Below are 15,653 nucleotides of genomic sequence, written 5' to 3' on the forward strand. Positions count from 1 at the left end.
TTTAAAATATTAGGTGACTTCAGGCTTGTCTACACTGCCCTGCAGTTTGGACTATACAGGGCATGAACAGCAGTGCGCACCAAAAGTGCTGTGTTCTAATTTCCTCATGTGGACTCGGCCGGCACGAACTAAAAGGTTCCTAATTCACGTTAACATAGTCCTGTTTGAGAACTATGATGCTAACAAGATTGGGAACCTTTCAGTTTGCTCCCACGGCGCCTACACAGGGGAGTTACAGCACAGAACTTTGGTGTGCACTGCTGTTCACACCCCTGTAGTCCGAACAACAGAGAAGTATAGACATAGCCTTAGTTTACATATTAACTTGTGACACTAATAAAGCAGATTACAATTTTAACTCCTATCTACCTAATTTAAGATTTTCTACAACACTCCTCACTGTGGTATCTAAATTAGATATAAATTAGATTTGCACAGCAAATACCCTAACTGAATTCAGGAAGACACAGTAGCCACTACTAGAATTTCTTTGAAGTTACCAATTTATTACAAAGCAATAAAATCAGGAATTACCCAATTAACAAATAATCCTAAATTTGCAATCCTACTACAGTAGTTATAGCTTGGTTGGGCTATGCTCCTAGGCTCCCACCATGTTGAGGCCCCAAATCCCTCAATCCCCGCTTTTTTTTTTTTTTTTAAAATAAACAGTACTATGAAGTGTTAGTCAATGAATTTAATGGCAACTAGATCATGCCCTTAATTTCTTACTTGTTCATAAAGGACATTTAATTTGTCTCTTTCCGCAGTCAGTAATTTGACATTGGATTGAATTTCTATCATGTGTTTTTCAAATCTATCCAACATAGATTGTAGTTCATCTCTTTCCCTCGTGATCAACTTCACATTTTCACTCTGCAAAGTAAATCAGAAAATACTAAATATATATTTAGTAGATAACATTATTAGTAACATCCGTAAAATATATATTTCTAGGCAAAAGTCAGCAAAATGGAGCCCCAATCCCGATTCGGTTTCTATGCTTTACTGTAAATACCAAACAAGGAACAGTTTTTCCAAAACCTGACAAAACATGTAGGGTATGTCTATACAAAAATTAGACAACTGACTCAGGCTAAGGGGCTCAGGCTAAAGGGCTGTTTAACTGTGGTGTAGACGTTCGGGCTTGGGCTGCAGTCCAAGTCCAAAGTCTACACTGCAATTAGACAGTCCCTTAGCCCAAGCCCAAATCATCTGGCACAGGCCAGCTGTAGATTTTTAATTGTTGTATAGACATACCTGCATGTCAGGGTACCTTAGATACTCAGATAGACATACCCTTAGATCTCTCTTGCTTCTTTCCTCTTTAATTTGAAATAAAGATCTTTTTCTACAGATTGAGCAATAATGGAAGACTTAAAAAATGTCAAGAGTAAAAGAAGGAAATTAAGTCTACTATTTCAGAGTGGTAGCTACGTTAGTCTGTATCAGCAAAAATAACAAGGAGTCCTTGTGGCACCTTAGAGACTAACAAATTTATTTGGGCATAAGCTTTTGTGGGCTAAAACCCACTTCATCAGATGCACAGAGTGAAAAATACAGTAAACAGTATATATATTACAGCACATGAAAAGATGGGAGTTGCCTTACCAAGTGGGGGGTCAGTGAGAATGAGGCCAATTCAATCAAGGTGGAAGTGGCCTATTCTCAACAGTTGACAAGAAGGGGTGTATATCAACAGAAGGAAAACTACTTTTTGTAGTGATAACGAGGCCAAATCAATCAAGGTGGACGTCCCCCATTCCCAACAGTTGACAAGAAGGTATGAGTATCAACAGAGGGAAAAAAGAAAAGGAGTACTTGTGGCACCTTAGAGACTAACCAATTTATTTGAGCATGAGGTTTCGTGAGCTACAGCTCACTTAATCGGATGCATACCGTGGAAACTGCAGCAGACAATATATACACAGAGACCATGAAACAATACCTCCTTCCACCCCACTGTCCTGCTAGTAATAGCTTATCTAAAGTGATCATCAAGTTGGGCCATTTCCAGCACAAATCCAGGTTTTCTCACGCTCCACACCCCCCTACACACAAACTCACTCTCCTGCTGGTAATAGCCCATCCAAAGTGACAACTCTCTTCACAATGTGCATGATAATCAAGGTGGGCCATTTCCTGCACAAATCCAGGTTCTCTCATCCCCCTCCAAAAACCACACACACAAACTCACTATCCTGCTGGTAATAGCTCTCCAAAGTGACCACTCTCCCTACAATGTGCATGATAATCAAGGTGGGCCATTTCCAGCACAAATCCAGGTTTTCTCACCCCCCCACCCCACCCCATGCACACACAAACTGTATATAATGTATATAATGTCTGCTGCAGTTTCCACGGTATGCATCCGATGAAGTGAGCTGTAGCTCACGAAAGCTCATGCTCAAATAAATTGGTTAGTCTCTAAGGTGCCACAAGTACTCCTTTTCTTTTTGCGAATACAGACTAACACGGCTGTTACTCTGAAACAGAGGGAAAATTACTATAATGGTTCACAGTTACTTATTGTTCATGTTGCGAATATAATTTAAAAAGACAATTAGGATAAATAATTTTCTGCAGTTAATATTTAGATTATATTTTATCACTTCTTGAATTGAAGTGATATATTTCCAGCAACAGATCTACATTGCTGTTTCCACCATTCATTAATAAAGGGAGCGTTACCTTTTCTGGAGATCTACGGCATGGGCTAGCTCTTCGTTTTATCATCTTTTGAAGATATTCTAGCTCTCTTTTATAGTAATCCCTGTCTTCTTCTAAAGTCTTCACAAATGCATCTAGTCGAGAAGGTGACTTGTCTCCAAAAGCTATACCATATTCTAACCTCATTCTCTCTACTTCTAAGACAAGTTCTCGTTCTGCAGAGAAAAGCAACCAAGAAATAACAAAACTAGTGTATATATGAAGAAGAGACTATTTTAAGGAATGCACACTCAAGTTACAACAACAATTACTAAATATTACAACAAAATAGGATCATGAAGATAGAATACATTTTATTATTGACAAAACTAGAGTTAAATGTATTTGCCTATTATATACGAGTTAGAAGTTTTAGAAGTATTTCTAATATATTACAACTAGAAAGGTATGCAACAAAATCACACACACAGATGCACACACAAAAAATAAAATAAATAGAACAATAGCCACCATCAGTATACTGCAGTTCCATAACAATTTATTTTGCATTAACAATTAGAGTATACTATTCAGGACAGACATGTACCATCTACACGGTTAATAAGATTAGCACAAATAAAGCCTAAAATCACTATCGAACTCTGTACACCCCTCATGCAGAAAAAAATGCAGCTGTAGGTAAATTATATCATGCATGCACAGTTTCAGTGCTGGAATATTTTGATGGAAAACCTTAAGCCTTCATACAATTATTTTTATTCCAAATATAAACAGGATCCTGATTTAGTGTTATTACCACTTACAGACAAATATATTTAAGATTTTATTATTTTTAAAAAACAACATAAAAGATATATTTAAGAGAATCAATATTTAAACATTTACCTATAATTTCAAAGTTTTCAACTTTTTCTGAAAGCCTTTGTTTCTCTTGCTCAAGCTGGTTTAACAATAGTTCAAAATTTTGTTTTTCATCTGCTTTTCCAAAGAGTTCATCAGCCAGCCTCTCTTTTTCTCTCCGACACGAACATAACTCCTGACATAAAAATACTGAAAAAGTTAGTACTGTAGGTTCGTAAAAGTACCACTAAGTAAAAATTAAGCAAAGTATTTTAATAACAATTTCAAATTTTATTAACTTTCTAATTATGATCATATGTTGCTACTGTTTAACCAACCCCATGTACAAAATTTTAAATGTTAATGAATATGTATTGTTTTGGTGCCAGTTTTTTACTATAATCAAGTGTAAAGAAAAAATGCATTATGTTATATCCTGCATTCAGAACCCTGCAGTCAGCAATGAAACTAAGGCCTTGTCTACACTACGGGGAGAGATCGATCTAAGTTATGCAACTTCAGCTATGTGAATAACATAGCTGAAGTCGACATACTTACATCTACTTACTGCAGGGTCCACACTATGCAATGTTAACCAGAGATGCTCTCCCGTCAACTCCCCTGGCACTTCTCGTTTAAGTGGAGTACAGGAGTTGACGGGAGAGCAATCGGCAGTCAATTTAGTGGGTCCAGCTAAATTCACGACCGATGCATCAATAGACGAATTGGTAAGTGTAGACAAACCCTAAGAAGAACCAGATCAGTTTCATTCTGCTGCTATATTAAGAGGGAAAAATGATTTAAAAATAAAAAGTGGAGAGGAACCTGCAAAGGAAAGAAGATACGACTAAAGCAAGAGATCTTAGTAAGCAGGTCTGATCAAACAGTATTTCATAAATATAAAATATTTGATTAATTTAATTGGCATTAAATAATTTGTATGACAATATTTTGTTGTATTCAACCAGTTCTATATCTGGTCAAATACTGTTTCGTGCATATTTTTTCTATCATTAGCTCATCCTACTAATTGAATGCTTTTTAAAGAAATATTTTATATAAAGTTGATTTTAACATTTTCATACAATACTTAAACAGTGCCACTACATGATGTAAAAAGAAAAGGAGTACTTGTGGCACCTTAGAGACTAACCAATTTATTTGAGCATAAGCTTTCGTGTAGCTCACGAAAGCTTATGCTCAAATAAATTGGTTAGTCTCTAAGGTGCCACAAGTACTCCTTTTCTTTTTGCGGATACAGACTAACATGGCTGCTCCTCTGAAACTACATGATGTGTTGTTTTAAACTACAGGAGACACACTTTAAAGGACATGGGGACGCAGGTATTTTTCATCTGGGCTGTTAAGCTTTGTCTCCAACCTAGCAAGTGCTAGGTAAAACGTTGGAAGTCCTGATTAAGAGATTGAGCAGTTTCTATATGCAAAAAATTCTCTGAGATGTCCTGCTTGGGTGTGGTGAAAATAATTATGCCATTACAGATGCTCCCGAGGTTACGCAAGACCCAAATTATGCAAATTCGCACTTACGGAAAAAGTTCCATAAGCTAGAAATAGGAGGTTTTGGGGGTTTTTGGCGTAACAGTGAGGTATAAGTTTCCCATTTATGCAAAATTTGAGTTATGCGAGGCGTTCTGGAATGGAACGATTGCGTAACCCGGGGAGCGTCTGTACAAACTAAGGACTATGACATTGGGCAAGGAGAAATTATAACAAGGAAAAGATTGTACTCTACACAGAAATGTCCTTTGTAATACAATGTGTAGAAACAAATACAAAAAGAAAACTACAATGCTTAACCAAACTGTTTGTCTACAGAATTTTTTTCTTTCGTTTATTCAAATTTACAACATAATCATAGGATGGCTCATTCAGCTTTTTAACTTTGGAATGTACTCTCTAAGCTATTTTATTTAAGTTCTTAGATATTATAGAAAATATTCATGCCTATACACATTTTCTATTTTAAAAGAGCTAACAGATATTTTCATTCCTGTAAATTTAACAATTTATCTCATAAGGATGAATGCATGTTAAAATATTCTATACAAGATATGATAGACAGAAAAAAAAAAAAGAAATCACAACTTAATTGGAGTTACCTGAAGAAACCTCAATTTGAAAAGGTTGTTTTACTTACTGACTTAAATCTCGTTATTGTTTCTTCAAGATCCTGTATTTCACTATGTTTTCTTTTAATCTCTTTCTATTAATCAAAGTTAACATATATTAATAAAAAATAAGTATTCAAAATTATAATTCCTTTAAAATCAAACATCCTTGATATTGTGTACAATATATTTTTGTGAGACATATACAACTTACTTAGAAAGTGATTTCTACTTTGCTAAATTCTAAGTACATATACCCAGTAAAATGCTACATAAGCTGAACTTAATACCTAAGAATTTACTAGTCATCACTTACTTGATTGAGAGCTTGATTTCCATGTTATTTATTGAATAAAGAACAGAACAGAAGTACTGGAAAAGTCTAAAATTTGCTGCACACAGACTTATATTCCTCTTAGAACATAGAGATTAATTGCTTGATTCCTCAGACCAGAACCCTCCAAAACCAATCATCATTGTTACAAAGATCTATCTTGTCCCAGGAGTTCTTGGTCTCAGAATTTTTTTTTTAAAACAGTCTTCTTCCTTCTAGAAGCTAACTACTCTTTAAATAATTGTCTTGCCTAAAATAGTAAAGTGACAAAATAAGAGAAATAAGCCCATTTCCATTAGCATGCTTGCTGGTCTATTTTGTGCATTTTCCTGCTCATTCTAAATAGAACAGAGAAAAAAATCTTAAACCTTAAACACAAAGCACCAAGAGATGAACCCAAACAAAGTTTTATGGTATTTTATAGTACTAGACAAAGCTTTGTGATGCCATAGTAACAAAAATATATATTTAATCATGGTGTAAGGATAGTCACCTTTCAATGAGAAATTCTATACAACATTCTAAGTACATTTCATAGTGTTTTGATCTGCGGTAGGAAAATAATCCTTGTATCCTTTAAATGCAGATCCAACTCCTCAGACTTGAATGGGAGTTGGATCAGATCCATAACAACATAGCAAATTACAGTATTTGCTTACCTTAGCTTCCCCAATTTCCTTGTCTGCAGTCTCAAGCACAATTTCTTTGTGTCTTTCCAATTGCTGTGCCAAATGGTCTATCTCACTCAGTTCTTGGCAAAGTTCTTCATTTTTATTGCTTAAATGAACCACTTCACTAGTGACATTTTGTCTGGTGTCCAAAAGGTCTTGTATGCGATTCTCAAGCTCTCTATTTGTTTGCTGAAGATATTCAACCTAAGATGTATTTATAATTAAAACAGTAATATTAAATACAAAAATGTCAAATATTATTAAAGGAGATAGTATAATACCTCTTCCACTAATTCTGAATCACTGTACCTGCTTTACACATTAAAAACAAACTACATCTCTCCTTGAAAAAAATTGCAGTTTTTCCTATTCTTAAAATATAATAAAAGTTAACATAAAAAAAATTATTAACATGGAGTTAAGGTTGTAGGCACCCAACAGTGCCTTGTGCTTTATGCTCCTTGTGCCTTACTAGAACATGAATTTAATTCCCAGAACCCAAATACTGAGAAACAAAGAAGTGTGGAATTAAGACCCACTATCACCTTTACAAGAAACTTAGGGCTAGTCTACAATAGAAGCGCTACATAGCCAGTGAAGACACTCTATGGTGACCGGAGAGAGCTCTCCCATCAGCATAATAAATCCACTTACATGAGAGATGGTAGCTATGTTGGTGGGAGAAACTCTCCCGCCAACATAGAACTGTCCACACCAGTGCTTAGGTCAGTATAATTTACGTCACTCACACCCCGGAGCTACGTAAGTTATACTGAAGTAAGTGGTAGTGTAGACCTGGCCTTAGTATTGTAATAAAAAACAAACATCAGAAAACTGGGAAGTGTATAGCCAAGCTAAGGGAGCTGGAGTATTGGGGTTGCAAGCCCGCACCATTTCTGAAGGACATTAATGAGTGAGCATCCATGTCTCCACATATTCCCCCCCTACTACAGCCTCGGGGGCATTAATGGATGGAGAATCTATGTCCCTCACAAGTCCCCACTTGCTCTCCTCTCCCCATTCCTACTATGTACCTTGACAACCCCAATACCTCTCCCCACACCAAAGGCACTGAGGGGATATCACTACCCCCACATTCCTGACCTCCTTGAACTGCCACCCATGACACCTGTAGCCTAGGGAAGGAATTTGCCTACCTGGAGAGGAAGGATGGGCCAGTGGTCAGAGCATTAGCCTGGCACTCTTGAGACCCAGGTTTGATTCACTGCTCTGCCCTTGATTTCCTGTGTGCATGACCTTGGGCAAACCACTTCAGGTATATCTACATTTGGAGACAGGGGTGTGATTCCTAGCTTGAAGAGACATACTTGCGCTAGCCTTCATCAGGCTAGCATACTAAAAACAGAGCGTAGCCAAGGCAATATGAGCTCTGGGAAGGACTAGCTTCCCAAAGTATGTATGTAGGGTCTCCAATGGGCATGTATTCAGGGTGGCTAGCCCATCGTGCTGCCACAGCATTTTTAGCATGCTATCTCAATGAGGATACCATGAGTACGTCTCCTCAGGCTGGGAATCACACCCCCATCTCAAAGTTGAAACATACCCTTAGTTTCTCTGTGCCTCAGTTCCACATCTGTAAACTGGGATAACGATACTTCTATTGTCCACGAGGGTGTTGAGAGAATAATTAAAACAAATGTTCTGAGGTGCTCAGATATTACAGTAATGGGGGCCATATAAGCTAACTACATACATAGTTATCAGCAGTGCTCCCTCTAATATGTCCCCGAGGCACCTTAGACAAGCATTGCTAGTAGCTAGGGAAATGCGTTCCATGGACCACAGGAGACATGGGGGATGGGGGCAGTAAAGGGGATTGGCAGTACAAGGGGAACAAAGCATGACCCATTGGTTCCCTTTATGTTATGGGGGAACTGGAGTATCAGGGAACACAGCAGAAATGGGGGGAGGGGATTAAATGGGGATATGTATATCCCCATATAGATGCCCTCATTCATTTCCCCAGGCTTAGGGGGCTCCCTCGCTAGAGTCGTCCTATAAAGCAGGAGCTGCAATCTCCACTCCATATTATCTCACTGTGCTATTACATTATGAATAAGGGGAAATAATGCAAGTTAAGACCAAATAAATGCTTCCTTTTAAGAGGTCTACTGCTGTTTTTGTTTTATCCCTCAGTACCATTTTTTAAAATAAGTACAAAGGGTTTATAAAATTGACTTCAATGAGACAACTCACATGAGCAAAATTACCCACCTTCATGAGTGTCTGCAGGATTGCAGCCTAAATTACTCACTTCATTAATTTTGATCTTCAGTTAAACAATGTAAGCAATTTTTTACTTTTGAAACACATTTATTTTCAATTTCAGAATCTCAATTTTTCATCATTCTTTAACAGTTACTATTTAAAGTTGCTAGGTTTAATTTTAAAATTTTTCTTGAGATACTTATTTCTACTTCCTACTTAGAATTGTCTTTGCAGATTAATACTCCTGCTACACATGCTATGAACAGGTTAACATTTAGGGGGCATTTGTATGGCTCAAAGGCACCACTTTTCCAGATTATCTGACCCTATGATGCCAAAGACAATGTGGTATCTACAAAGACAATGTAGTTGAAGAATCAGAGTTAACTGTAAGTAACTTCTCTTTTCAGTGTACAGTTTCAGTCCCTCACACACAGAAAACAATATAAAGGACCGAACAAAAACTTTACTGTTTTCAAATTAGTCCAAACATCATACAGAAATTTTACAGTTTGAACATAACAAAATGAAAGTTACTAAACACAGCTGTCATACCAAAATATTTTAGTCAGAAACCGAGACCTTTGGGCTATAAACTGAAAGTATTCTAAACAAACATTAAGTCATTTAAAAATAAACTGGTAACAAAAGACATGATGCAATTTTAAATTAAGCATCTTAAGCTGATTTTGTTTCTAACATAAAACATACTTTTTAAAAAAAGAGGAGCTACAAGTAATTTATAGGTTGCTAGTATTTCTAAACTTGACAAACTAATGTGCATAAATGTGTTACCTGCAAATTTAAATGGGCAATAAGCTTCTCGTTACTTTTACTTCTGGATTCCAAAGATATAACATCATGAGAGCGACCACCATCCAGTGCTAGTACTAGACGTTCTATCTCTCTATCTCTCAGCTCAACCTTCAGGGAGAAAATATTTATTCCTTTTAAGTGCTTATTTATCTCCTGGCCAGTCTTGGAAAACCTCTACTATTTTTGTATACATTAAATAGATTGAATATAAAGTTGCTAGCCTTTTATTTGTCACAATAATAATAAAAAACATACAACTGGATGATATACTGTAAGAGGAAATCTGAAAATTTAAAATCTCCAGAACATTAAAGGCAGTGACCTGGCTGGGAAAATGCCACTGCTTACTTTATTATATTTATCACTTTTAAGTTGAAAATGTTCAATATTTTAAAAGAATATTCTCCGCTCCACCATCTTATCCATCTGCAGCCCAAACCAATAATCCCACTCCCCCATTTATTTATTTATTTTTGGTAACAGTACAAGAAAAACTACAGAGTGGTTTGTGTTCATTTAAAATGAAAAGAAATGAATCTGTGGTAAAAATTAAATTTGAGAAGTTGCTTGAAAAGAATATTCTGATCAAATACATATCTTTAAAAGAGTAAATAATAGGCACAAAAAGGGAATAGAAATCGCATATGCAAAGTACAACAAAGGCACAGATCTCAGAAATTCAAGAACTCAAAATGCAAAATATATAAATGTTTTCAAAATCCAAAGCATGAGTTCAATCATGTCTTCGTTACTAATGGTTATTATGACTGACATGTATAAATTGGCAAAAAAGTGTTTTTCAAGTATATTCCCAATGGCAAATGTTTTCCACAAGCACATTCTCATTAAAAAAAAAAGTAAAAAAACCTTACTAAACAGATTCAAAAGTGAAACATCTAAGTATTGGTATTCTATAATGTGGCTTATTCATGTGCCAACGTGCTTTCTCAGGCATACTACCATAGTGCCAGCTAACGCGTACAAAGGGTACCCTTAACCAATACTTTGCATCAAATGTGCTACATCAGTCAACTGTAAGCAGCATTGCTTAAATCAGTAGTTCTCAACTAGGGGTACATATATCTCTGGGGGTAATGCAGCGGTCTTCCACAGGGTACATCAACTCATCTAGATATTTGCATACTTTTACAACAATCTACATAAAAAGCACTAGCAAAGTCAGTAAAAACTAAAATTTCAGGCAGACAATAACTTGCTTATACTGTACTATACACTGAAATGTAAGTACAAAATTTATATTCCAAACTATTTATTTTATAATTATATGGAAAAATGAGAAAGTAAGCAATTTTTTCAGTAATAGTGTGCTGTGACACTTCTGTATTTCTATGGCTGATTTTGTAAGCAAATAGTTTTTAAGTACAGTGAAACTTGGGGTACACAAGAGAAATCAGACTCCTGAAAGGGCCGGGGTACAATAGTCTGGAAAGGTTGAGAGCCACTGGCTTTAACCAAATGAGGAATGTTTTTATGCATGAGTGCAAGTTATCAACATCGCAGCCACACAACAGGCATAAACAGATTGCAGTAATATTATGCTTATTTGGATAATGAAGGATTTTTGTCACCTCTAATATCCTGCACATTCCTTAGGGAAAGAAAAGAGGTTATAATTTGATTATGTCAGGTGGTCGAGTCAATGCTTCAGGCAATGGAGCAAGCTTGCTAAGGTCACTGATGCATTTACTTCTGGTGCTCCTGTAGGTACTGTCCACTTTGTTTTACAGATACCCAGATTTGCTTGTCTCAGAGGAAAATGCATTAAGATCAGAGTTTAGAAATTATTTTAAAACCAGAGAATGTCAAAGGATTTTACTTTGTAAAAGTCAGACTTAACACTGTTCTTTCCGTCCTTCCTTTTACCCAATCTGGTATTGGAAACTGATGTTTCCAAAGCTATTTGGGGAAGAATCTCTGATATCTCAGCTTGGAATAACAGAAGAACAGAGTTTCAATATGAAAAGATTTCAAGATGCCCAGTACTTTGTTCTAAACTAAACTAAATTCAAATTCTAACAAAGAATTTTATACAATCTTACCTGACCAAAAAATAAAGTAAGGGGTAAGATCATTTGAATTACCGACCTTGTCTTGAATATTTTGAAAAGCAAACTAGGAAGGAAGAAAAATGCTGTGGCAAAGGGAAGATGTGACTTTGACATGGGACATTCTCACGTTTGGTGCACTAGTATGAAAAGGTCACAATTGGTGTGACTGGATGCAATACTCATCTAAAGACTGGAAAAAGACCAGAATTCCTGGTCAGACCCCTATGCAGGTAGGCAATGTACAAGAAATCCAGAACAAAGACAACTACATCTCTAACTCTCCAGACAACTAGCCTGGAAGGTAGGAACAGCAAAAGAAAATCAGCTGCTGGGACTCATGCAAGACCAACCAAAAGCACTGGGAAGTACCTGATTATAAGGAGTAGCAAGAAATCCAGGAATATACTTAACAGGAAAAAAGACTGCTTTCAGGGAGATGCCTTTTGAAACAGCCATGAATTGGTGTACCTTTGCACCTGAGGGAAGGGAGTTATTTTATCTGTTTAAGCTGCATCGTGCCCAAAGGAAAGACAATTAAGGGACTGGGTTGGCTGGATCATGGTCTGGGCAGGAGGTAAAGCAAATGGTTGAAGGAAAGGCAGTGGATATTTCGGTCCCTGGATCTTTGGCCTGCCTTCTTTGTTTACAGCCTAAGGCTAGAGCTCTCAATACAAGGGAGAAAGGAGCTCACCATCACCTCCTTAAGTACTGTTACAGGTGATATTTGTTTGTGACCCACAAGAAAATTCAAATTAAAAACACATGCCTACAAGAATCTCCTAAGAACAAGCAACCATCACCTGTAGATTGAAACTTCTATTCCTCTTTCACTACCTTTAAATCAAAGACAAAGAAGGTCTCTGGAGAAGCTGGATACAGTTTTGCTAGCATTTCACCACAGACTGAAAATACCTCGGTTTCAGCTGGAGATAAACTCCTTTAAGAGTTATTCAGAGTTATCAAAGAAGTTAAATTGGACAAAGTATCAGAAAAAGTGTAAGAGTCCAGTGTGATGTTTCTGTCATTTATGACTATATGCAATGAGAGCCCTTGCATTTTGGGGAGGGCCTGAGAAACAATTTTGCTATTACTCTTCCACCGCAGTAATCACATCACATTACTGCACAGGACTGGCATTAGAATTTTGGGAAGGACCATTAGAATGACTTTTGTATCCCTCTCCTCAAATTTTCAGGCTAACACCAAACTTCTCCCCTGTGGTAGAAGTGAAGACCAGATGATTATGATGGATAATGTGCACAGAGAGCATTAAAAACATATATTAAGGGACAGGGGCTGCTAGGGCTCTCGTTCATAAAGAATGGTACATACAGACTAGGTAATTTTCTCTGTCTTTTCTCCAATTTAACTAGAAAACCCCAACTAGTCAATGATATTGATGTAACTTAATCTCTCAAAATCCCATCATTTTCCCTAAAAATTTTCAGTCTCCAGGGAAGCACAATACATAAAATTAATTTAACTTAATATCTGTGCTTTTTTGCTTCTTCCCTTTCCTTATTGGTTCTTTACTTCCATCTCCACACCATTTTGTTCTCATTTCTGTCTTTGATCATTCTCTCTTTGGAAGGCAACATCTATCTATCTTCCTCTTTTTCACATTTGCTCCCATTTTGTTGTCCACTGCCTTATTTCTTCCTGAGTTACACTGTCTCTACCGCCCTCTCTATACCCCAAGTATTCTCTGTCCTACATATTCCACCATGCTATCCACGGTCTCCTCAAGGTCCTCCCTCAGCTCCCTTTCTAATATTATACATGGCACTTAAGTGGTGCTTTTCAAACTAGTGATAATCACATGACTACCATTGTGGGGAAGGTTAGGATTATTACCTCCATTTTACAAACAGAGCAACTGAGGCAGAGAGCAAGTCAGTGTGGAATACGAACTTCCCCTGCTCCCAGACCCAAGCACAAATGACTAGATCTAAGTATCTTACACTAATGAGCTACTTCTTGTGGCCTGAGGTCACACTGACTCCTCAACAGAAGAGTTGACTTAACAGCAAACAGCTGAAAGGCAGCTTTCAGCAGCCCTACCACAATCAACAACAGACCTTTCTGTCCCTTCAGAGCTACAAAAATATCTGGGGATCTTCCCCACGCCCACTAAAAATTAAAGCAGGCATAGCTGTGGGTTTCATGAATCACAAAGATAAGCTGTGGGTAGCTGTTTGGTGGGCTATAAACAGCACAAGAATTTTTTTGGGTGGAGGAGGGGAATCAGTGACAAACTATCAGTCCTAGCAAGCTATTTTAACTGGTTTACATTCGCAAGGCTTTCTCTGAAAAGAGGCTTTGTGGGGGAGGGAGGGAGAGAGAGAGAGAGAGAGAGAGAGAGAGAGAGAGAGAGAGAGGGAATGGAGGCTAGTGGGGGAGGAACAAGGCCACATGTTTTTTCACTGTCAGAGAAAACATGGTGAAGGTAGAACTCCAAGAAAAGATTAAAATTTACCCTAAAAAATTATCAAGAATTTATCAGTTTCAGAAGAAATCCACTTTTGGATGAGAAAACTAAAATCTTAATAACCAAGACTCAGAGTAGTAGATGTTATTAAACTATTTGGTTTCAAAATATTAGTAATTTTAAGTCTGTACATATACCCTGCTCCTGAGATTTTTTTAAAGCATCAGTTCCCCATTAATTTAAACTAAGTCAATATTTTATCATTTAGTATAATCACCTTTCTTTTTTTATTTACATATGTTTAAAAAGCAGATATTATTTATGTAAAAGATATCCTACCTATCTCTCCACATATGCAGAGTGCAAGTCTAAAAGTTCATACTTTAGTCCAAAACAGGAATCTAATAAACCACATATGGACTAAGAAACTGCAAAGATATTTGAATCTGGTTAGGATAAACTTTTTTAAAAATCAGTCCAAACTTAACAAAAAAATTATCTTTGATGTATTTGTATATCAAAGTGATCCTGGAATGATTTGTGCTTGTATACATACATGAAAACCTCAATTTAAAATGCATTAAGTATATGTTATTTAATGGAATCATTGATCCAAACAGAACATAAGCAGTAGGAAAACATCTTTAAGAAAACATCTTTGCATTAGCAATTTCATCCAGAAGTATAAAAGCAACACAGTATAGAATAGGGGTAGAATAATATTACTAATTTATGGAACTCACTCTGACCATATTTAAAGCTTAATGCTTTTCCAGTAATGTAAACATACAAATTATACACAGACTATTCCAGTGTCACTGTGGCAAAACAAAACAAAAAAATCTTGGAAGTGTTTATTCTACCTGTTTGCTATAATTTTTCACCCCACGTTCAGATATCTCCAGCTTTTCTTGCAATTCGGCTACTTCCAACTGAAGTTCATGAATTCTGAAATATATTTACAATATAGTGCATATGTTCAGATTGTGTTGTATTACTAAATGAAGCCAAACATATTCTAGTGAGATAGAGTTTCAACAGTTTTTTATAAATATTTGCTCCTTGCCCCCGCAAGAGATACATTGGACTAAACAGAAGAGTTACAGCCATGCATAATATAAGTACAGAGGCTTCAGTATGAAAAGTAGATGAGCTTTAATAAAAGAAAACCAGGAAGATATCAGAGAAAAATTTGTTTTAAATGACTAGAGCCTCATACAAGTTCAAGTTCCCAGGACAAACAAATATTCTTAATACGTAACTGAAAAAGGGGGGGGAAAAAAAAAAAATATATATATATATATATAGACAAACACCTAAGATGAGACACCTTCTCCTCAAAACTCTGCCCTCTTGGCTTCAATTCACAGTATTTGAACTAAAATTCATTTAAGGTACCATATTAGAATCTGAAGAGAAATGCTTTAAGACCATAAGCTATTCTTAAATCTCCATTGCTAGTGTGTT

General features: G+C 36.5%; 1 protein-coding gene across 4 annotated transcripts in view; it reads right to left on the reverse strand.

The window, feature by feature from the left end:
* The window catches only part of CEP135 (centrosomal protein 135), a 107,823-nt gene that overhangs the window by 63,454 nt on the left and 28,716 nt on the right, over window positions 1–15,653 (reverse strand). For 3 of the 4 annotated variants that reach the window (XM_073341984.2, XM_073341979.2, XM_073341981.1), the window contains exons 6-12: window positions 15,050–15,134; window positions 9,669–9,797; window positions 6,633–6,848; window positions 5,669–5,734; window positions 3,556–3,706; window positions 2,692–2,885; window positions 733–876 (exon numbers count right to left, since the gene is read on the reverse strand). In XM_073341984.2, the coding sequence (XP_073198085.1) occupies window positions 733–876; window positions 2,692–2,885; window positions 3,556–3,706; window positions 5,669–5,734; window positions 6,633–6,848; window positions 9,669–9,797; window positions 15,050–15,134 (985 nt within the window). The remainder of the gene's footprint in view (window positions 1–732; window positions 877–2,691; window positions 2,886–3,555; window positions 3,707–5,668; window positions 5,735–6,632; window positions 6,849–9,668; window positions 9,798–15,049; window positions 15,135–15,653) is intronic. The other variant, XM_078852530.1, reaches the window with a different exon arrangement.

The sequence above is a fragment of the Lepidochelys kempii genome, chromosome 4, assembly GCF_965140285.1.
Source record: "Lepidochelys kempii isolate rLepKem1 chromosome 4, rLepKem1.hap1, whole genome shotgun sequence".
Classification (NCBI taxonomy): Eukaryota; Metazoa; Chordata; order Testudines; family Cheloniidae; genus Lepidochelys; species Lepidochelys kempii.